This window comes from Knufia obscura (assembly GCF_036327395.1).
Source record: "Knufia obscura strain CCFEE 5817 isolate CBS 148926 chromosome Unknown scaffold_3, whole genome shotgun sequence".
NCBI classification, from domain to species: Eukaryota; Fungi; Ascomycota; class Eurotiomycetes; order Chaetothyriales; family Trichomeriaceae; genus Knufia; species Knufia obscura.
Genome location: NW_027042689.1, coordinates 886063 through 908804, shown reverse-complemented (window position 1 = coordinate 908804; position 22742 = coordinate 886063). Strand labels below are relative to the sequence as shown.

Below are 22742 nucleotides of genomic sequence, written 5' to 3'. Positions count from 1 at the left end.
GTTTCAAAGGAGTGACATGGGTAAAATGAGTGGACGCTCGCGACCAGCGCTTTCAGCTATTGCTACTGCTTTGAGAGAGGTTGGCGAAGGGGGACAAAGGCTGGACAAAGAATTGCTATATGGGTGTAAACACATACAAAGCTCAACTATCATATGATCAACTCGGGGTCCGTGCTGGAATGTGGTCTCGTGTTACTCGTCGAGTCGTTGTAGTAGGCTGACAACTGAATGAACGACGCTGTAGCTGGCTGTAAATGAGTGACGAAAAGAGTGGCACGAGAGAAAGACTCTCTAAAAGTTTGATCAAGCCAACGACGAGGTGTACGAAAACCAAGGTGTGTATTTTGTGAAGATGGCTTGCTGTTGTAGTCAGGACTCAAGGGAGAACGAAAGGGAGAATTGAGCCAAGTTGGAGTCCGACAAGACGGCCAATCGCGCGGCCTGGAACCAGAGCTCTTGGGACCACTTGGCTGGCTTGCGAGGCGTTCATGCCAAGTGCAATTTGACAAACGCAACGCTAACGCTAGACGATCGACCCTGCCACGCCTGCTCATCCACTCGGAGCTGCAGAACAAAAAGGCAGTCGCGCTTGCTTGACGACCCCTGTTCATGCCAGTTCCCAATAGGACAATTCGATTTATGATGAAACACCCTCTCGTTGACCAGCTACTCTGTGTTCCTGTATCACTTGACGCCCTCTTGGAAGCTGTCAATAATTTCCAGACTCTCGTTGAGAAGTCGATCACTCAGATGTTTACAGTACGAATGTAGGCAATGATATATGGTAGCAGTAATGTGAAGAAGTGAAGTGAGAGACATTTCTCTTGGAAATGACTAGTGGAGCATGATCTTCGTCTCCTAGTCAATAGCATGTTGTTGCTCTATGCCGTTTGTTTGTCTACTTTACTCGCATGTGGTACTCTACGTACGAGTAGGATCTGTGATGCAACGCTTATCTCGCCTGCTGACGAGTCACTACAGCTGTCTCTTGCGCCGTCTCTGCCTGGTAGATGAAGCTCCGCAACGTCTTGCACGAAGCGGACGAGACTATCATGAGCATCACCATACAGCATCTGGTGATGGTCATATACTTTGCGGCAATTACAAGTACAACAACGGTCGATACATTTATGAGCGACTCCTTACAGTCATCTCCGCACCACGATTCATGCCTGCTGCGTCTAAAATTGCTTGCCTACTCGTGGTGGCGAGCATGAGTCCTTATGCACAGACCTGGTTCATAGAGCTTTGTTGGGGTATATCGCACGTACACAGCCCGCCCCAAATCAGTAAGACCAGGCACTTGGATACACAACATTCTCCTATCCAAGGCACAATACTGTGAGTTCCTCGTGCTCGTGTGAACATCTTATGCAGTCGACAACGTGCTTGATGTGACGTGACCTGCTGATGCAGACGGCACAGCTATTTTTGCTTCTTGCTGAGCTCGCATCTGGCTGTTTGGTACTGAAACATCACAGGATCTAGAATCTCAACCAATGGTGGAATCCTTGGACGACGGAACCTTGCATGTGGCGCCGAAGCCAGTCCGATCATGGACCAAGGGACGTTTTGGTCCAATCGATGCATGAAAGCCGGTGTCGTACAAGTCTGCGCTGCAGCTTCTATTACTGATTATTTTCGCTGCAGTTACCCGTGTCACGAATATTCTCGCGTGCTCGACAGAAATAACGCCAACCTTGGAGACCTCGCTCTCTCTTGTCTTTTGTTGACAGGCGGCGTACGTATGCTCGAAAGATTAGCAAGCCACAAGCGCAACAAGGTCTGTGATGAAAGTCCAATCCAAGCAAGATGGAGAGTATCCACACCTAAGATGACGCCAATGGCCGATCCTACACCGCAGTCCTGACAGGTGCCTGAACTTCACGGCATTCAGCGCTTGACTGTGTTGAGACACCGAGATAAACGCCTAGCTAACCACGGATGAGCAAAACGAGCCAGCTATCGTGCTGGTCTTCCCTCGTCGGCCAAAGTACAATGATCGGGCGAGGACCATCCCATATCCCAAGCAGGCAAAAGATAGACTACATGTCTCGCAGGAAGCCTGTGAAGCCGAGAAACTCCTAACACCTCTTGATAGCACGTATATTTCGGCTACCCCAAACAGCTCCCGGGCGATGCCATCGAAAGCCACAAGCATCACTTCTCGTAGCTGACAGGAGCAACCGCAAGGACCACCACCAAACTTGATACGATAAGAGCGCCCGCAATCAGACCGATAAATGCCACACTTCCACGGCTGGCGGGGAACTTGCCGCGAATGATCCAGAACTGTGCTTCGAAATACCGGTGGAATCCAACAAGTAGTACCACGATTGAAATGCCGATGAATGTCGCACCCAGGGGCTTACCGACACGCCTCAGCTTGGCCGCCGCAACTTCATCGAATGCTCGCTCCTGAAGGGTTGGCTCCTGTAAAGCATTCAAAGAAGGCACAAGGAGCAACTGATCCAGCAGTGTGTTTCTCGGAGCTGGCGTGGGTAAGGGTGGTGCGGACGACCGAACCAGCTGCTGGAGGAGAGGTACCAGCTCCGGTGGCAGGCCATGGCCCATTAGCGGTGACAAGGGTAACAGGGATGATGAAGATATAGGATATGACATGCTGCTCTCAGTCTGTTTCTGCAGGCTTGTGTTCAGCCGGAATAACTGAGTGACAGCAATACCTATGCTCGCAAAGGCGAGACTGGTTCTCAGCCATGCTAGGAATGTCCTTTCTAGCGCAAGATGGTCCCTTGCGACGGAGCCCTTATTGTCCAGTGTGATCGATCCATATTTTTCTGCTATCCTTTTCAACATTCCCGGCCTCTCGGGCGAATGCGCATCATCGGCGGCTGCTGGTGTATTGACGCTCTTATTGCCCCCACGCCCCGAGTCTTGTTCAGTTGTGCTGTAACTTCGATCGGGATGCCCATCTGCCTGTCTGATTGGGGTGATCTCGTCTGTATCGGCAGAGTCCCTACGCCTGGAATTTGAAGAGTGGTCACCGAGCATATCGTCCTCAAAGCGAACACTCGAGGAGCGCTTGGAAGGTTGCGAAGGTTTTGATGTCCCGGACCGTGTCTCGTTTTCATGTTCAGCGGTGGACTCGGGAGAGGAGGATAAGCGAGGTGTATCTGGGCCATGCGGCCTTTCTGCAACTTGGTGATCCATGTCGCACCTTAAAAGTAAAAGGCAATCACGTCAACTTGATGGCGTTTAAGTTGAGTTCGCGAGTTGTAGCGACGAGCCGAAGGCGTGGTATGGATAGCAATATCGATGCTTTCGCATGCTGTCACTGGTTCGCATAGGGATCAGCAAGAGCGTCACTTATGATGTAGACATTACTACGCTGGGACTAAGAATGTGGCAGAATACAATTGTGGTAGGCTTTCTGCTTTTGCTGTTGCAGTTCGACTTTACAAGCGCTTCGGGCGTGCCAGTGCAGTGCGAGAGCTTCTCGGCATCGTACCTAGCGGTAGCTCTAGGCTAACTCCACACGTTGCGCTAGGGTGCGATCATCACGATGTGTGTCTTCCCTAAAGACTGTTTGTCAGCATTGTGATACTAAATTCACGTGCGGTTCTCGTGCGACACTTTTGCATGTCGGTACTTGTTCGCAGGTACATCTCGTCCTCTGCGCAAAGCTAGTATACCTCTCAACATGGTGTTTGATCACAACGGCCACCTCGAACCGAAGGTGGCTAAACTTTCGCTCAAGGATGGCAGTACGAACAAGATACCACCACTAATACCACGGTCGCAGCGCAAAGCCAGCAACCCGGCCACAGAACCACCTCCCCGAACTCCACTGCTACCTGATCCGCCGACGTTGACCTCCCTGACTGCAGTCCTTCCTGCGCGCAGAGTCCTGTCTCCAGGGGATCATGAGAAGTTCCTTCAGTCCTCGGCGAATCAGCTGGTACAAGCGTGGATCTTTGGCTTGTGTGATAGTGTCCACGGCAAAAGTGTCACTGACGTTCAAGATGCGTCACAATCATCGACTATTCAAAATGTTAACAAGATCCTGGGTGTTATCGAGAACCTTCTCCATGAATATCCTCCTCTTGATACTGGCTCGAGGTTTGGCAATCCAATCTTCCGTGCTTTCCATCGAGCCGTGGCTGAAAGAGCAGTACCTATGCACATAGAGCTATTCGGGTTGGAGCAGAGCATGGCAGAGGAAGTGGCAGCATATTTGCAGAACTGCTTGGGTTCTGAAGAAAGACTCGACTACGGCTCAGGACACGAGCTCAACTTCGCTCTATGGTTGCTATGTCTCAACAGACTAAACATGCTGCAGCAAGCCGAATTTCCAATGATTGCCCTCAATGTCTTCCCTCGCTATTGGAAGCTCATGCGCAAGATTCAAAGCACCTACTACCTCGAACCGGCAGGTAGTCATGGTGTCTGGGGACTTGATGACTACCAGTTCCTCCCATTTCTGATTGGGGCAAGTCAGCTCGTGGACCATCCGTATATCACGCCCCGAGCCATTCATAGCAATGTCGTACTTGATGAGGAAGGTGATAAATACCTGTATCTCGACCAAGTCCGTTGGGTAGACAGTGTCAAAACAGTCAAAGGGATTCGGTGGCATAGCCCGATGCTCGACGATATCTCCAGTGCAAAAAGCTGGCAAAAAGTGGAAGATGGTATGAAGAAGATGTTTGTCAAGGAGATATTGGGCAAGCTACCTATAATGCAGCATTTTCTGTTCGGCTCTTTGATTCGGGCTGCTGAGGGCATGGGTCAGCTGGACGCAGAAACATTGCGACTACAAGCGGAGAGAATGCAGCACGTGAAAGAGCGTGGTCATGAACCCGACTATTGGGGAGATTGCTGTGGTATAAAGGTGCCTAGCACTGTCGCAGCCGGAGAAGAGATGCGCAAGAGATTAGGCACAGCCGGAGGATTGAGACCTATTCCTTTCGACTGAACAGAATTCGCAGTTCTTTTGACGTACGGGGATGACCGTCGTCGAAGATGCCACGCATCAGCTGATGTCGGACAAGCTGGGGTCAAAACAAAGCCATATCACAGCAACAACCACGCCATTAATGGCTCGAAGACGGCCCGTGGAGGTGCGATGGTAAGCCTTCCTCCATTCCTCTTACTACTCACTGATGCACAGTGTCCGTTACTTATTACTGCTTCTCTGCTCATATGAGAACTTACTTGGCAGCTTTGCTGTGAGCGGCTTGACCGAATTTTCACACCACAGGACATCTGTCTAACACCTCTCAGGCCAATGCAATGCCAGGCGTAAAGATGATAAGGGCCCATAGTGGCATGCTACGCATCTACACATGAAGCCTGCTAGAAGGGGCATGACAAGGGCTCAGCATGCTCCTACATGCTCGGAGCATAGTAAGAGCGTTCGGCGCATAGGGCTGCAAATGTCGTGTGGTTTGTAGCATGATACTAGTCTCGGCTTCCGGCTGCAAAGCTCTCGGCTTCGGGTCGTCTAGCGTCAGTTGGAGAAGCGCTAATGCAGCATGAGCTTCAACTGCGGAACTACGGGCATAAGCTAGAGAAGCACAGGCCTCTCCGCTTCTTCTACGCAAGAAAAGTTATCTAGATAGAATAACAGACAATGATACCACCAAGTCAGATGAGTCGCTAACATACTGTAACAACGCACACACTGTTGCCGGTGTACAATTGACGCAAGCTCATCAGCAAGATTGACTGGGCTGGGGTGGCCTTGGCTTCCGCCGGCTGCGTCCCAGACTCCTTCATTTGGAGAAGATCACTGTCAGATGGTCATCATCACATTGTTAAATAGGTCAGCCAGACTGACAACTAGGTACTCATCGCTGTTGTTTCAATCGTTGCTTGAGTAATCGGAGTCTATACTTGCTTGTCTTCTAAGAGGACGCCGACGCCTACGAACCATCATCTCGAGAGCCGACCCCTTCCGGCGCCTGCAAATCGTCCACCTAACCTGCCAGCAACCATTGTGTTGCCCTAAACTGATTCTGCAGCAGTACGCCAGAGTTCGAGAAGCCACCGGCTAGCAGATCTGACATACCTCATCCTTACTATCAGTGTCATCAGTGGTTGTGTTTGTCTTCCAGCGCAGCATCCCCGTTACGCGAGACAAACGCTTCTATCACCACCCTCGGACATTTTCAAACTTCCCTGAAACCCGTCTATAGTTTGGTTGACACGACAGTTGAGGGTGAGAGCTCTAACCATCAGCATTCTGCAAGCAGTCCCGCACCAGGGATTGCCAGAAGTCGCCCTTTCGTCAGTCTTCGTGCAATCGAGCCTTGACTGGCACGCAAGAGCATAGCAGAACAACTGGTAACAGGGTTGGAGAACATAAGCAAGAATCTGCCGCGGGTCACGGTAGATTCTGCGGAAGAGGTCTGGCCATGTGCAGAAACAAGTAATGGGCTTCGGATGCGATCCTGCCCTGAATTCGACGTTGAAGAGCAGCAGACAAAGGACTTCCGAGACACCAATTACATTCGTCCAAGGTTGCGAGCAGTATTCCTTTCTGGAGTATCGTAGGCGGCACAAAGGCCTGTCGGTTCGATCATATCCTTTTCAACCTGACGCCTGCACAACTGTATTCTGTCCAGCCTTTTCACCACAACCCGGGCTTGTCGAAGCTTGGAAGCACATTCTGTTGTTGAAGAATCAGCGAGCGAACAGTTAGAGGAATTTGGAAGTTTCGGATACGTATCGAATAGTGCCAAGGTGGCATACCTGAGCTGGAGTTACCCTGCCTGGCAACATTCCTAAGACCACAACATTCAACTGGCTCTCACCGACATAACAAACGTTCCCTAAGTAAGTCTTCTTGCTCATTTCTCGCTTTTCGTGAATACGAAGTCTCTGGTGTATCTTGCCATGTCTTCTGCGAAGTCTACTTGAGACGAGCTCTTGTCAAGTCCTGGACCACCTGGCCTGAGTCAGCGCTTTGGCCAGACGAGCCTGCATTGATCCCTCACAGGCCTATGTCCTTGAATCTTTCTTTCCACCTTGAAACCACTTCATCAGCACCAGGAACTGACCAACGAAAATGCAGAACTCTAGCCGTCACGCCTATCCGCTCTACGCACCTCTTCAACCTCAACCTATTGAACCGTTGCCGGACTGGTCGTGGAATAATAGAGTGGTGGCCTCAAACAAGGGGGCTATGGAAATTGGAGGGCTGTTGAGCGGAAATGCTAGACACAGTGCAAACGCAGAAGCTCAACTGAGACATCAGATGCATCCAGCCTTGACAATGGAGACTCACTTCAACATGAATCACAATGGAGGCATAGGCCACCATGCACAGCAGTACCGTATTCCCCAGTCGACTGCCATGCACTATCCGCACCTGCATCATAATCAACAATCACAAATGATGCAGAGCAATATCAGCCCAATCAGTGCTCACAGCCCGACTGACATGGAAGACGGGAGCCCAAAGTCAAAGGCTGAGCCGGCAGTCAAGAGTTTCAACTGCACAACATGTAACAAAGCTTTTGCGAGACGCAGCGACCTGGCTCGACATGGTAATTTGGCTCGAACCGCAAGTGAGACTTAGCTAATCTTGCATCCAGAACGCATTCATACCGGTGACAGGCCACACAAGTGTGACTATCCGAACTGTGGGAAAGAGTTCATTCAAAGATCAGCTTTGACAGTCCACTCGAGGGTGCACACAGGAGAGAAGCCGCATAAGTGCGAAGTCTGCGGCAAAGTATGCTCAAACCACGCGGAACTTTCTTTTATACTAACCAAAGTGTAGCCCTTCAGTGATTCCAGCTCTTTGGCGCGGCATCGAAGAATACATTCCGGCAAACGACCCTACAAATGTCCTTTTGCGAACTGCCAGAAGACCTTTACTCGGAGAACAACCTTGACGAGGCATCAGGGAAACCACCCTGGTTCTCTAGATCAAGCAACACACGGTCAACATCCCAAACTCTCAATACCCAGCCAGTCATCCGCGGAGGACACCTATTCCGAAACACGCTCATCTCGAGCTTCCACAGGTTCACCCTCCGATCCTCCCACCATCTCTCCGAACGACGAAATGCCTCAAATGTCACTGCATCGCCAATCTCAAGATTTCAAATATATCCCACAACAGCAGTCTCTACCCCCTCACATGCGGAACGAGTACAGCATGCCAATGATGCACAACCACAACCACAACCATAACCACAACCTCCACAACCCATCAGTCAGCTCCGCCACCACAAACTTCACATCCGCGCCCCAACCACGAGCATCAATCACCTCCAATCCTACATCCTACGGGCCCCCACAACCCCTCGAACCACCCGCAAACGGCACAGCAAGCGGCAACGCCTCCCCCCACATGTCCACAATGGGCTGGGGCTCTCCCACTCACGGCGGCTTGCCCAGCCCTACGGCAATGGACTTCAGCGGCTACCCCGACCCCACCTACGGCGGCCAACAGATGTTCTTCCCCGGCAGCGGCATGCGAAGACCCCAAAGTACCGAACCGGAAGACTGGAGTCTGAGAGGTAACAGAAACGCGAACAACAATTTCAATCATATGCATATGGGTCATGATTGGAATATGCCGATGCCGGAGATCAAGCAAGAGAGGGCATATGCGATGTAGAGCCACGCAGGATGTCCTGATGAGCTTGCTTGGGGCACGACGGTGTTCTATACTATTGAGACGTGGAGGCCTGTTGTTAACACGGCAGCCCGAGCACAAAGTCGAGAGCGGACGCGATCGGCGCCTTACTGATAAATGTCATATATACTTTACGTGGAGGGGGTGAAGGCTGCCATCACGTTGTTGGAAGCACGACGAGTTTCGTTGCTCCACGCAGACTCTGAGATGTCTGCTACTGTTGCAGTCGATATTACGGCGTTGAACAGGGAAGGCACGGGAGCCTCAGTCAAATTGTCGAACTAGGTTTCATACTCGCTGTCATGATGCATAGCTACGGCGTTTCATTTGTGCAGGAAATGGGTCAAGGAAGGCCGGATCGGCTGGAAGCCATTACTGATTGCTAATTGTGTTACTTCTTACCAAATCACTATGGGGGAATATGGGCTGCGCGGGTTAGTCTGGAAGGAACGGAATGCTCCTACAAGGCGTTGAGGCATGAATAGATCACAAAGGGATGGAAGGCTATTTGCTTAGCGGTTGCTGTAGGATAGCATCAGAATGCAGAATACTGATGGTTTGTTTCGACGCGTCTCATGCCTACCAGCATTCTATCTAAAGAGGTAAAGGCAATGTAGAGTGTAAGACCCTTGCTACATATTTAGACTGGACGGTAATGCAGCATTGCAATTCACGAATACACAACTCAACTAGAAATATACGGAGGACCTTCAGACATGATGTTAGTTGAAGCTCCATTTATTGAATGTGATGTGCGGATAGAGATATTTGCAGTAATCAGTAAAAAATTAGAGTGTTGTTGTTGCGAAGTTTTGATCTTCATTGACAAAGTCTTGGGGTTAAAAATGGATCATCATGTGAGTGTGCATGTGCTTTGGGAATAATTTGACTTACAGATTGGGTGTGTAGTTGGTGCAGTGCCCGATTGGAAGAATCTGTCAAGTGAGCAGGCGAGAACAAGATGAAGTAACAGGCGAGCGCAGGTGTAAGAAGTCGGGAAAGAGCTTGGAAATTGCAAGTCTTGGCGAGATTGTGATTGGCTGGATGGAATATCTTCATTTATGCATTTTGTTCTTATCTTCGTGACTGCATTGGAGAGATCATGACCATTGTCGAGAGCGTGATATCGGTGAAGATGCTTAGTCGAAGAGACCGCCGAAGCCTGAGTGATTGTTAGCAAATTGCGCCAGACCAGAGGCTGTGATTGTAACGTACCTTCCTCTTCCGACTCCTCCTTCTCCTCTTCCTTCTCTTCCTCCTTGGCAGCAGCTGGCGCAGCAGATGTGTCAGCTGCGGCAGCGGTGGGAGCAGCAGCAGCATAAGCGTCTGGGTTCGCAATGCGATCCTTGAGCTCATGGATAGCCTCCCATTCGTAGTCGATCTCAATGGCAGCAGAGATGGCCTTCTTGTATGCATTGATAATGGAGTGGATGACGGATGGCAGAGTCGGGTAATTGGCAGCCAACGAAATGGTGGTGATGGTTGTAATGGCGCTAGCCAGAGCCTTGAGCAGCTGGCTCTCCTCAATGTCCAAGACATCAGGGCTGAATGTGTTACCCTCCTCGTAGACCTGGACAACCTTCATGCCGTAGGTGAAGGGAGATATATTCAACATGTTCAGCAGTGTTGCCTCGGAAGCACCGACCTTGGCGCCAGCCTCGACGAGCTTGAGGTCGGACGTGATTTCAATGGTACCACGAGCGATCTTGGTTGGGACACCGAGAGCCTGGAAGAAAGAGGTCTTGCCGGGTTCCATACCGGTGTTTCCAGCTGGGATGTAGACATCGGCCGGGGCGACAGCGCCAGCTCGAGCTGGGGCTGCGACCTTGTTGGCGAGGATCTTGTCTCGGGTCTCCTTCAACTCGCCGTTGGTGAAGATGAAGCCGACGTTGCCTGTGTATGATCATCAGTGTTCCACCCTCTTGAAAAGTTTTCTCATGCCTGCGCATGCGGAACTGTTACATACCCTTGACGTGGGGAAGCAGTCGCTCATATTCTGGGAAGTCGGCCACGAAGCCCTTGATGGCTCTTCGAACCATGGTGTTCTTGCCCATCAAGACGACGGCCTCACCTCGGAGAGAGGCTCGAATTTCGTGCATCTGCTGCGATGAGACATTGTCGACGCTGACGATGAAAATGGACTTGTACTCGTCGAGCAAGCCCTTCAGCTTGTCGAAGTAGACGGCTTTGGTACCGGACTTGCCCCCCATGACTTCTTTGAGGATGAAGTTAGGATGTTTAAGGGCAAGGGTGTATTTTGACTTGTTTTGTGGAGGTTATCGAATCTGATGTTGACTGCGACAGCAAAGTTGTTCAAAAGGCAAGTGCGAGGCGGATCGACCACGTGATCGTGAAATCTTGGCATGGTGCACCCCCGAACTATCAAACTTGCCGCTTTACTTTCCTACTCTAGATTGCAATCCGGAGCTGCAATCCCGGTGTTGAGTGTGGTGACGTTTGGACGCGGTCTCTTGACGATACTATGTATTCAAAGACAGAGTTTCAGGCGATTTTCGCCGATCACCCTTAGTCGCTTCAACCAGATATTACTGTCGGCGTCCTCCAGGCTGACTGGAAAGACATACGCATGCTAAAGAGCACTGCGCATACCCGTCATCGCCGATGACAAACCTGCATTACCCAGCCAACAAGCTTTGCTTAGTCTATCAAGACTCGACTGATATCATACTTGCCGCTACAGGTACCTATATCCAATCGTTGTCCTTGACCACCAAAAAACCATTCAGCATATGGCCCCGGGAAGATGTCGGAGACCCTAGTGATGACGAAGATCTGGGTGACGACAGGCCAGCCAAAAGGCCGAAGTTAGAGACTGGAGAGAAGCCAAGCCTACGGCTTGAGACTTCTGAAGCGTCAGAGGCGTCGATTGATATCAAAGTCGAGGGCAAGCCACGACAGAAAGGTGAAAGAAGAACGCCAAAGATTCCAGATACGAGCTTGCCGCATGTTTCGCATCTGATAGCAACCTCCGATGGAAAGCATGCAATTGCTGTCACAGCTGAAGACAAGGCAGTCAGAGTGTTCGGGATCAACAAGAGCGGCAACCTGAAGCAATTGTCATCCAGGTCGCTGCCGAAGAAGTCGTGTGCAATCACTCTTAGCCACGATGAGAAGACTATACTCGCAGCAGACAAGTTCGGAGATGTATACGCTGTACCCTTACTTCCAACAACAGACTATCAGCGCAAAACTTTGACACCGCAGCTTGACAAGGGGTTCAAACCGTCTGCGTCAGAATTGACGGTACACACCAAGGGTAATCTGGACGCCTTGAAGCAGCAGCAACTACAAAAGCAGAAGCATGCACGGAAAGAAGGGCCAGATTTCGAGCATAAATTGGTACTCGGCCACGTGTCTCTGCTCACCGATCTGGCAATCGCGACGGGCGAAGTGGAAGGGAAGGATCGACCCTTCATCCTAACGTCAGACCGCGATGAGCATATTCGGGTGTCAAGAGGCATACCACAAACTCACGTCATCCACAGCTTCTGTCTCGGCCATACTGAGTTTGTAAGTAAGCTCTGTATTGTGCCATGGGACCCGAAGGTTCTGATAGCCGGTAATGGCGAGCCATCTCTGCGAGTGTACGATTGGCAGGCGGGACAAGAGCATTCTCGTTATGATATACTTGAGCACCTGCGGGACGAAATCGAAAGCGTTCTGCCGCCTGAGCGGTCAATTGACAAGCTGGCAGTCTCTGGCATTTGGCCAGTATCCTGTGCCCGAGCGCAAGACGGAGAGCCTAGCAGGCATGCCCTGCTCGTTGCATTGGAAGGCCTGCCGCTGCTCTTTTCCTTCCAGCTATCTAATTTTGGACTTCGACATATTCAAACTGTAAAGCTCGAAAGCAATGTCCTGGAAGCCCTCTTTCTGCCAAAACACAACGTTGTTGTTGTCACTGTTGACACCGCGCATCCCCCTGGCTTCTACAAGGGGTACCGTGCTGAACCTGTGCAGAAAGAAAACGACTTCAAGTTCTATGGTCTTAGACATGGTGAGATCATGTCTGACTTGCTACCAATAGAAGGAGTTTGTTTGGAACCCAGCTCGGACGCGGCGCTCGAGATAATGCCTATACCGATAGATTCCCTTTCGGACAAACGAGCCACAGATGAGACAGAGGCGAGAGCCAAGTACGAGAAGACGTACAGCGCTTTGGGTGAGCTCATTTATGGGCTGGAGAACTTGAGGAAGAGACGTGGAAAAGCAGCAGAGGAGGAGGATGACGTTGCTGATGAAGGCGAAGGCGAAGGCGAGCTTGAAGGTGCACCGGATATTGATACGGCGCCCCTTTGAACTACGAAGAAACAGTACTTGAGACGAGATGTTGTTGTGAGCTTCTTTCTGTATCTCGAGTGAATCGTCGGACTTTCCAAGTCGCATCAAAACGCTCGGTCATCAATCCAATGGCTTGTTTCTGACAAGACGGTGTATATTACTCCCTACCACCAGAATATCCTATCTAATGTAACTACTTCGCTCTGGCGTCGAGCAGACTCGATCCTGCGGTCCTCGACTCCTCAATAAATTACCAAGATTATATCTTCTTCACCGTCTCTGCGACAGTAACCTTCCCACCCTCTTGTACCATGGGTGGTCCCTCGTACGACTTCCGCGCTCCCAAGAACCACCACGCCGCAACTAAGATGGTGAAACCTCCCCAGATCAAGCTAGCATAGTTCATGGTCGCCGCATCAACAGGCAGCGCGAACGGAAAGCAGTAGATGACAAACCAGACTATCATATATGCGCAAGCGATAGCGTTGAAGATGAAACCAATTGCGCCCTTCAGGTGGAACGGACCGTATGTCTTGATGTTCTTGCGCCCAGTGAGCAAATTGGGTAGGATGGCGGCGATGTAGGAGGATGATGACATGATGATGAAGGAGCCGACAAAGGCGTTGAAGGCTGTGAGACTGCCGACGTAGATTGCTCCGAGAATTGTGACCAGGATGGCGGTTGCGATGGTGGAAGTCAGAGGCATGCCTGCGCTTGGATGTATCTTGCTGAGCTTCGAAGCAAAAGGAGTGGCGCCGTCACGAGAGAGCGCCCATAGGGTTCGGCCACTAGTGATGTAAAGACCACAGACGCAAATGCCTATGCAGGGAATGATGAGGGATAGCAGCCCAACGGCACCATTTGGACTTCCGGTTGCTTGTAGGTAGATCTCTGCTAGAGGGTACGGCGACTCGAAGAGCGCATCGTAGTCGTTGATGGCGTACATGAGGGCGATGAGGTAGCTGAAGCCGGTGAGGAAGCCGATGCTCATCTGGCACAAGATGGCGATAGGTACGTTCCGCTGTGGGTACGGTATCTCCTCCGCAAGATGGCTAGCGTGGTGTCAGTTGGTACAGCGCGTGCACAAGTGAGAAGGACATACGTTGTGGTGTCCGGTGTGCCAACAGAGAAAGCGCCATTCAGCATACCGGCTGCGAAGACAAAGCCATTTGGATAACCTATCTCAGCTGTCCATTCCGTCCACACAAAAGCATTCGATGCGAAGCCTGGACCGCCTGCTCGATTGGGCATCACAGTGCTAGTGAGCTGTTAGTCGTTGCCGTAGAGCCAAGAGGTAATACTTACACGACGACGATTGTGACGATGAACCCAGCCAAGATGAAGAAGATGCCGATGTCGTTGAGGTAGGGCATCGCCTTGTTGAAGGAGCACACCACAGCGCAGGCGATCCATGTTGTGATGATGTATGTTACGAAAACGTGCCACGCTTTTGCTGTGAAATCTGGATGCTTCACCGCATACATCTGTACGAGAGTATTTGACTATGAAAGGGTCAATTATCTGCTTCAGTGTACTGTGCGCTCATACTTACAAAGATAGAGGTCATGCTAGCAGCGCCGAAGACCCATGCCAGGTAGTTCCACCATCCAGCGAAGAAGCCAATAGGGCGACCCCATTTCTTGCCTGGTGTCACAGACGCCCAGTGATACACACCCGCAGAAGAAGGAATAGCAGAGGCGAGCTCGGCTATACAAGCGGCGACAATCCAGTAGAAGACGGACACAACGAGGAACTCGAATAAAACACCGGGAGGTCCACCGTTGTAGATAGCGACCAGAATTGAGCCGCCCACCGCAGGCCAGACATTGCCGACTGTCAGTCCCACGCCAGCGAGGGACAATAAGCTGAAGTTCCGAGAGACCTCTTGAACGTGACCAGAAGCATTGATCTTGTTGTCGAATCTTGAGTCGGTCTCGGAAATGCTAGCCACCGTGTTCTCTGCAGATTTCCTGGTCTCTGGATTTTCCATGGCTGAATCGGGGCAAAGAAACGGTCGAGCTGGAGGCAATACGAACAGCTGACCAAAAGGAGTAGCGATGAGAAGGAAACAATAACAGAACGCCTCAAAGAATAGTCTGGCTTGACAGCAAAGACTCTTCTATTGAATGAAGACAGACGCTTGAGGTCTGGGCCCACACGCTTCAAGGTTGTTGAGCTCTAATCGTTTCGGCATAAGGTCGCTTTCCATGCAAGCTGCATACTCAGAAAGGGAGGGTGTAACGCCACCTGAAGCGCAAATCTCCAGTTTTGACAGTCTCGTCTGTGGAACTCCAACGCTTTGGGGTGGTTTGTGAAGCCATCTCGCAGAGGTGCAGGAACGGCCAATCGCCCAGACCCAATCTTGCAAAGCTCAGGCTTGACAACGTTTCAGACAGCGCCTTGAAAGATGGACTAGACACGAGAGACTATCCTGCGAGGTTGGCATAGCCGAAAGGTTCTTTCGAAGTTCTGGACATGGCGGGAACTCGGGGAGATTTCGGAGACGAACCTTCGTCTACTAGCAAGCATGTCCCCTGCCAAGCTCTACGAATGCTGTAGTCAACATCCTCTTTTTTGACTTTGTTGGTTGCATGTTGCCCTTCGGCCACAGTCGAAAAAGGTCTGGTAAAGCAGCTTACGTGGAAGTTGCTTTACCTGCATACGACGGCGAAGGATACACTTCACGCTTACTATCGCTGATGCAACATAACTGAAAGTTCTACAAGCCTTTTATGCCTCAGATGAGTTGTGGCTCTTCCGACACAACTGTCAGAGTATGGCGGCATGAAGCTAGGTGTTATCTATACTGGCAACACTTGCGTCGCACAAGCAGGAGCAATGATATCTACTTCTTGGCACTCGCCCTGACTCCGGCGATTCGTGATGTACGATTCTACAGTACTTCTGGGTAGGTGGGAATGCTAGTTCCAACACCCCTCATGGAGGATGATTTATTTGGCTCAGTGGGTGTGGTCAGAAACCTTAGTTGAGCTCTTTCGAGTTATCATCCATTCAAAACTCAACACAATTGGATTCTCGGCACGCGCCAGACAACGTCCCGGCTGAGCCGGCCATTATGGAGCCTTTTGTCGTTGCTGTTACTTGGTCGGATGCTGGTTCTTTAGTTAGTAGAAAGTCTAATTTTCGCCAGACCTTCCAGCCAATTTATGCTTTCTACTAACTAAAGAACTAGCATCCGACCAAGTATTGCTCTTAGTCATTTGTCCACAGGAGCAATTCCACAGCAATCGCTCGACGAATTGTCCTCCTGCGAAGCTGGGGTTCGGTTCCAGTGACCTATCTCGCTATTCATCACCAAGAATGCACACCTCCTGTGCTCATGTGGTTAGGAAGGCCGTAGTGAACGCAATTAAAATATTGGCGTCCTGGCCATCCTCTGATGGTCCTGCTTGTTAAAGAGGCTGAACCCTGCGACACGGTTTTCAACGGTCTCGGATTTCGACAGCGTGCGAGGCATACAGCAATTTGCTGGTTTCGTGAGGTTCACACTTGATCAGCACACCGATTGTTTCCATGTCGAACCCTAATCCCGGATTCTCGCAGGAGTCATGGTGTCTATATGGTGTTGGAGTTGCTTGCGTTGTGTTACGGCTGTAAGAAATCTAGCGAGCGTTACGGAATATTTACTAACCAGCAACCAGTGTCTCAAGGATCAGGAAAGTTGGTATCAAACAAATCCAAGTAGATGACTACTTCGTCTTCTTCGGTCTCTTTTCTTACACCTTACTATGCGTCGCCTTTAACGAGATGCTGAAGGGCGCCGGATCGAATCTCATGACGGATGAGGAGGTAGCACAGCTCACACCACAGATCATAGCGCAGAGAGTTAAGGGCAGCAAATGGGTGTTTGTCTCCGAACATGCCATGCTTCTCACGATCTGGAGCATGAAAGCTGCCATGCTTGTGCTTTACGCTCGAATCACCGAAGGTCTCATGCAGCGCAAACTTCTCAATTGGGTGATTGGCTGGGTCGCCCTGAGCTTTTTGGGTGACGAAATAGCTCTGTTCACCGCCTGCCTACCGGTCTCGCATTATTGGGCGGTACCGGTCAACAACGCACAATGTGCTTCATATCAGTACTACCAGATCGTCAATGCTGTCTTCAACATTAGCTCAGATATCATGCTGCTGGCAGTTGGATTGCCGCCGGTACTGAAAGCTAGATTGTCGGTCCAGCAAAAGCTGGTTCTAACTGTTGTCTTCGGCATGGGCTCCTTCGTCATTATCGCTGCCATCCTCCGGGCAATCTACTGCCTGGTACCAAGTCTGATCTCATACGTTTACATGAATTGGTACTTCAGGGAGGCTTCGGTGGCTATCTACGTTACCAATGCGCCTGCAATCTGGGTACTGTTACGGGATATCTTCCCAGGTCTGCACAGACTTGGACAGAGTTCGAGGAGGACGACAAGTGCAAACAAGCTCCCTAGCCATGGCGCTGCATATATTACTTCACAGGAACCACGGTCGGTGCTAGAAAAGAAGGCCAGCTGGATGAGAATTGCTGGACGAGGATATGATGAAAAGGACATAGATATGGATGAGTATCCGATCAACAAGTCACATGTTACAAGCGATGTCTCTAGAGTCAATGATGGCCAACAGGGACAGGGGTCACAGGACGATGCCTCGGTGTCCTCGCAAAGTGGTCATCTTGACATCAGACGTGATGTGACGTTCTCTGTAATGCATGTTGATGCGAAGCAAAATGTTTGATACATAGCTATTCTTCCAGAACACAGGATGAAGGTAGTGATAGCAGTCGCCAATATATCTTTCAGAGCACAGGCTGGAAATAGTGACGACAGTCGGATCAATGGGACAGCGGAAAGAGCTCATGTTGTGGATCATATCATTCATCTCGAAGATATTGCTTCTTGCCATGGTCATCTCGCGTGCAGCAGTAGCAGCGTAACAAGTCTTGCGGTGGGGTACGCCTACGATCGAATACGGCAGAGTACTAAGCTACAAAATGCTTCTAATGCCGATCGCGGCACGACGTATGTGGTCCATACGCTTCACTGTAAAAAGTTCTGCTTCACATTGTAAATCCCCCTCCATACCTGGCTGCTAGGATTGACCAGACGGTGTTGGCGCAGACAGCATTCACATCACGAAAACCCCAACCATGGCCCACGACTTTGCGCCCCTAAAGAATGATCGGATATTACGAGCGGCAAGAGGTTCGTACACAAATGTTCAAACGTCAACCTAATGAGCCATGACTGACAAGCGCCTCCAGGCCAAAAGGTCGACAGACCGCCCATGTGGGTAATGCGACAAGGTGCGTGAGCCCACTGCGCCGACCTGGTCAGTGCTACCCCATCTATAGCATTTACCCGCTAACATATCTGCATAGCCGGCCGTTACCTCCCCGAATACCACGAAGCAAAAGGCAAGAACGACTTTTTCGCATGCTGTCGCTCTCCCAAGATTGCGTCGACACTTACGCTACAGCCAATCGACCGATATGATGGCCTCATTGATGCCGCGATCATTTTCTCGGATATTCTTGTGATTCCGCAGGCAATGGGAATGGAAGTGCAGATGGTAGATGGTCTTGGGCCTCGCTTTCCGAACCCGTTGAGGAGTCCGCAGGATCAGCAGTACTCGGATCTGATGAGCAAGGATGTGAATGTGAAAGAGGAACTGGATTATGTGTATAAGGCTATTACCTTGACGAGACAAAAGTTGGATGGACGTGTGCCGCTCATTGGGTTCTGTGGTGCCCCGTGGACATTGCTCTGCTATATGGTCGAGGGCGGAGGCACGAAATTGTTTAGGGAAGCGAAGACGTGGGTGTACAAGTTTAATGACGAAGGCAAGAAATTGTTGCAGAAGATCAGTGAGATATGTGTTGAGTACCTTGTGCTACAGGTTGAGGCTGGTGCACAGATGCTGCAGGTCTTTGACTCTTGGGCCGGAGAGTTGACTCCGAGCGCGTTCAAGGAATTCAGTCTGCCTTTCCTGAGGTACATCTCTAGCCACACGAAGAAGAGATTGGAAGAGAGAGGGTTGGAGGTAGTGCCCATGACGGTATTTGCAAAGGGCGCTTGGTATGCGCTCGAGGAACTGTGTGAAAGTGGGTACGAGACTATTGGACTGGACTGGCTACACGATCCAGCCGACGCTATGAGGACTGCGAATGGAAGGGTGACGTTACAGGGAAATGCTGATCCAGGCGTGTTATATGGAAGTGATGAGTCGATCACGAAACTTGTGGAAGGTATGGCCAAAGGTTTTGGTGGTGGTAAAGAGAGATGGATTGTGAATCTCGGCCATGGAATTACCCCTGGTGTTGATCCTCAGAAGCTCAAGCACTTCTTTGAAGAAGTGGTAAGATGTACGAAATGATTGGTTGGGGAAGAAGCCTCATGCTTCAAGAGCAGCTTGTAGACTGTACAAAGACCAAAAGTTATTGTTCGCCGATATCCTCGTTCCTGCGAAGAATCGATGTCAGCTTACCGTCCAACGAGGGCGCATCAAGGGACCCTTACCAGATTGCTGGCTTCTCCTCAATGAACTTCTTCATCAAGCCTTTGCATTTCTCATCATCGAAAACGATCACTTCGATGCCTCTCTGCTTGAGATACTCCTCGCCGCCGACATATGTCTTGTTCTCCCCAATGACAACTCGGCCGACCTTATACATGACACAAGCACCTGTGCACATATCGCAAGGTGAAAGCGAAGTATACATAGTAGCCCCTTCATAAGCTTTCGCTGGAAGGCGACCCGAGTTCTCGAGAGCTGATATCTCGGCGTGCAGTGTTGCAGAGCCCTTGTAATTGTTAAGATAGTGAGAGCAACGCTACATTCCTGAACTTTCCTTCTGTACTCTCATGTTGTGGCCTCGACCTAGTACCGTGCCGTCTTTAGCAACGAGGCAGGCGCCGATGGGCACGCCGCCTTCATTATAGCCCGCTTCAGCCTCTTGGACAGCAGCCTTGAAGCCCGCATCTGAGGTTGACATACTGTTCGATGGTCTCGGGTGAAGGAGTTGCTGCAGGGCAAGAACCGAAGTCACTAGACGATTTCTGCTATATCGGTTTATCGATCGGACAAGCCAGACATGGTCGCTGGAATAAAATAGGTCGGCTAAGTCCGAGAGTGCGCCGTCATATCTGGCCATAACGCAAAAGTCCTGTCTAGGCTTGAGAGCAAGGAGCGCATCGGCAAGTACTATGGTGACGACGAAGGAGGGTTGCCAGGCACGGTGAGTATAGGGACGAATTGCTAGATGGCCTAATGGTCACAAGATACGACAAGCATGTCTCGGGGCTCTAACAGGCGTCGAGGAGGGGATGTCCAACGGCCCGATGGATCATACTGTCAAGCAGGGGAGTTGTATGAACGAGGAACATGAAGCGATGACCGTTATGCCTGCTTCAAGCCGAGGTGCCCTTTAAATTTCCCGAGACGTCGCTGCCTTTTGAAGATGCTCAACTGTTTGGTGTGCACCTCGCGAAAATCAGGCAAACTTCGGTCTTGAAGGACTATTACTACTCCGCATCGATCGCTCCTTACACTCTGATTGGCCGATCTTACATCATTCGGCGAAGGGGGAAGCCGATAGAAGTTTGTCGAAGATCTGGACTTTGAGGCTGCGATATTTGCCCTACTGCGACAAACACCTTGTTTGATAGGCGTACCGACTGGACAAATATTTGGGGGTCTGCATTTCTGCACATTGTCTCACTCGCGCCTACTCGATTTCACGTGTCTGCCACTTCACTCTCATCTTCGACTCTCCAGTCCACTTACCCTTTGCGCGATATCAGAAAGTTCATAGCCCGATAGCGAATCGCCAGAGCGGCACGAGTCGAATTGCACTCGAATTTTCAAGATGCCTCCCAGGGACAAGAAGTTCTATGATCTGCTTGGAGTAAGCATAATCTGATTGTGCCCTACGAGATCGATACTTACACTTCTTAGGTGGACCACAGCCTCCAAGGCGTTGAATTCGAAGCAAAATTAAAAACAGCATACAGGAAGTCTGCTCTTAAGTTCCACCCTGGTTAGTAACGTTCCAAGTGGTGTTTCCGCGATATCTCGCTAAATTGTGTGCACAGATAAGAACAAGGACCCCGATGCGGCAGAGAAGTTCAAAGAGGTCACAAAAGCCTACGAAGTTCTGAAAGAAGAACGTACTCGAGGAATATATGATCAATATGGAGAAGAGGGCCTTGAACAACAAGGAGGCATGCCAGGCGGTGGTATGGCAGCAGAAGACCTCTTCGCACAATTCTTTGGTGGTGGTGGTGGTGCCTTCGGCGGCATGTTCGGTGGGGGCATGAGGGATACTGGCCCGAAGAAGGCGAGGGCCATTCACCACATTCACAAAGTATCTCTGGAAGATATTTACAAGGGCAAGATCTCGAAACTGGCGCTTCAGAAGTCAGTTCTGTGCGGAACCTGCGACGGCCGAGGAGGCAAAGAGGGCGCTGTGAAGAAATGCACGTCTTGTGATGGTGCCGGTGTCAAGACTATGCTGCGACAGATGGGACCCATGATTCAACGGTTTCAGACAGTATGTCCAGAGTGTCAAGGAGAGGGCGAAACGATTAGAGATCGGGACCGATGCAAGCGCTGTCATGGCAAGAAGACTGTCGTTGAGCGAAAGGTTCTGCACGTTCACGTTGATCGTGGTGTCAAGAGCGGGCACAAGATCGACTTCAGAGGAGAAGGCGATCAAATGCCGGGTGTACTGCCAGGAGATGTCCAGTTCGAGATCGAGCAGAAACCGCATCCACGGTTCCAGCGAAAGGAGGACGACCTTTTCTATCATGCCGAGATTGATCTATTGACGGCAATTGGTGGCGGGCAGATCTACATTGAGCACCTTGATGACAGGTGGTTGACCGTGAACATCTTCCCAGGAGATCCGATTACACCAGGTGCCATCAAGTGTATCAAGGGGCAGGGTATGCCCTCATTCCGACACCACGATTTCGGCAATCTGTACATCCAATTCGACGTCAAGTTTCCCGACAAGACACAGTTACAAAATCTGCACCTCCTAGAGCAGGTCCTGCCACCACGATCGCAGCAGAACGCCCCTGCGAGTGACGCCATGGTCGAAGACTACGATCTGGAAGATGTCGACCCTAGGCAGCACGCTAGAGCTCAAGGAGCTGCAGGCTTTGGCGAGGAGGATGAAGATGATATGCATCCAGGAGCCGAACGAGTCCAGTGCGCTTCGCAGTAGAGCGCTCATCACAATTCGGCCAGAATTGCATGACTGATCATGACACTATACTAATGAGAAAAAGGAGGCACATGATTATCATGGAGCGAAGCATTCTTGGCTGCGTCTGGAGTAGTCTGGAGTAGTCTCTCCAAGCTTTTGCCAGCAACGGGTTCGGCGGAGCGGGAATTGGGTCTCTCGAAGCATGGGTGGCGTACGGTTGGGGAGATATAGATCGACCGCATCGGACTCCTTGCGAAGGGGTCATCCTGGTCTACAGTCCCTGCAAGATAGACCAATCGAGCGGCAAGGCCACATGGAGTTCCAGATCAACACGAGGAATTCCAGGCTTCTAGATCGATACAGGAGTATGGATCAGGCCCTAAATTCTGTTTCTTCTTGCTACGGATGACTAGGCCCATACGGATTTCGAACGATGCTTCATGAGCCTTGTGCCTCCTCGCAGTAGTTGGCTTCATCATCTCCGTGACGGCTAAGCCAACGGTGGCCCTTCATGGAAACTAACAGCTATGCCTTCGCGATAACCCGTGGGACCATTTGCTTGTGCCAAGGTCAAGGTTCGTCCAAGCTAAGTGCTTGCTTGTGCCAGAAAATTGGAAGAGC

The 22742-nt window shown here is 50.7% G+C and overlaps 10 protein-coding genes across 10 annotated transcripts; 6 read left to right on the top strand and 4 right to left on the bottom strand.

The window, feature by feature from the left end:
- Positions 1-2160: 2160 nt before the first annotated feature.
- Positions 2161-3171, bottom strand: PMZ80_003405 (uncharacterized protein; the record flags this gene model as incomplete). Its single annotated transcript, XM_064871834.1, has 1 exon — positions 2161-3171. One exon carries the CDS (start codon positions 3169-3171, stop codon positions 2161-2163), a length of 1011 nt encoding a protein of 336 aa, XP_064732214.1.
- A 490-nt stretch (positions 3172-3661) lies between these two features.
- Positions 3662-4936, top strand: RRD2 (Serine/threonine-protein phosphatase 2A activator 2; the record flags this gene model as incomplete). Its single annotated transcript, XM_064871833.1, has 1 exon — positions 3662-4936. One exon carries the CDS (start codon positions 3662-3664, stop codon positions 4934-4936), a length of 1275 nt encoding a protein of 424 aa, XP_064732213.1.
- A 2319-nt stretch (positions 4937-7255) lies between these two features.
- On the top strand, positions 7256-8593 carry PMZ80_003403 (uncharacterized protein; the record flags this gene model as incomplete). Its single annotated transcript, XM_064871832.1, has 3 exons — positions 7256-7511; positions 7560-7699; positions 7748-8593. 3 exons carry the CDS (start codon positions 7256-7258, stop codon positions 8591-8593), a joined length of 1242 nt encoding a protein of 413 aa, XP_064732212.1.
- Positions 8594-9750: 1157 nt separating this feature from the next.
- Positions 9751-10821, bottom strand: RPP0 (ribosomal protein P0 (A0) (L10E); the record flags this gene model as incomplete). The annotated part of the gene is made up of 3 exons (XM_064871831.1): positions 9751-9773; positions 9827-10504; positions 10578-10821. 3 exons carry the CDS (start codon positions 10819-10821, stop codon positions 9751-9753), a joined length of 945 nt encoding a protein of 314 aa, XP_064732211.1.
- A 412-nt stretch (positions 10822-11233) lies between these two features.
- On the top strand, positions 11234-12928 carry TRM82 (tRNA (guanine-N(7)-)-methyltransferase non-catalytic subunit trm82; the record flags this gene model as incomplete). The annotated part of the gene is made up of 1 exon (XM_064871830.1): positions 11234-12928. The coding sequence occupies one exon, from the start codon at positions 11234-11236 to the stop codon at positions 12926-12928; it is 1695 nt and encodes a 564-aa protein (XP_064732210.1).
- Positions 12929-13169: 241 nt separating this feature from the next.
- On the bottom strand, positions 13170-14900 carry PMZ80_003400 (uncharacterized protein; the record flags this gene model as incomplete). The annotated part of the gene is made up of 4 exons (XM_064871829.1): positions 13170-13962; positions 14013-14168; positions 14216-14412; positions 14463-14900. The coding sequence occupies 4 exons, from the start codon at positions 14898-14900 to the stop codon at positions 13170-13172; spliced, it is 1584 nt and encodes a 527-aa protein (XP_064732209.1).
- A 1544-nt stretch (positions 14901-16444) lies between these two features.
- On the top strand, positions 16445-17647 carry PMZ80_003399 (uncharacterized protein; the record flags this gene model as incomplete). The annotated part of the gene is made up of 2 exons (XM_064871828.1): positions 16445-16524; positions 16573-17647. The coding sequence occupies 2 exons, from the start codon at positions 16445-16447 to the stop codon at positions 17645-17647; spliced, it is 1155 nt and encodes a 384-aa protein (XP_064732208.1).
- Positions 17648-18059: 412 nt separating this feature from the next.
- On the top strand, positions 18060-19285 carry HEM12 (Uroporphyrinogen decarboxylase in heme biosynthesis; the record flags this gene model as incomplete). The annotated part of the gene is made up of 3 exons (XM_064871827.1): positions 18060-18114; positions 18174-18215; positions 18291-19285. 3 exons carry the CDS (start codon positions 18060-18062, stop codon positions 19283-19285), a joined length of 1092 nt encoding a protein of 363 aa, XP_064732207.1.
- A 61-nt stretch (positions 19286-19346) lies between these two features.
- Positions 19347-19904, bottom strand: FCY1 (cytosine deaminase; the record flags this gene model as incomplete). Its single annotated transcript, XM_064871826.1, has 3 exons — positions 19347-19371; positions 19429-19712; positions 19770-19904. 3 exons carry the CDS (start codon positions 19902-19904, stop codon positions 19347-19349), a joined length of 444 nt encoding a protein of 147 aa, XP_064732206.1.
- An 873-nt stretch (positions 19905-20777) lies between these two features.
- YDJ1 (Type I HSP40 co-chaperone) lies at positions 20778-22139 on the top strand (the record flags this gene model as incomplete). The annotated part of the gene is made up of 3 exons (XM_064871825.1): positions 20778-20816; positions 20867-20948; positions 21004-22139. The coding sequence occupies 3 exons, from the start codon at positions 20778-20780 to the stop codon at positions 22137-22139; spliced, it is 1257 nt and encodes a 418-aa protein (XP_064732205.1).
- Between the last annotated feature and the right edge of the window lie 603 nt (positions 22140-22742).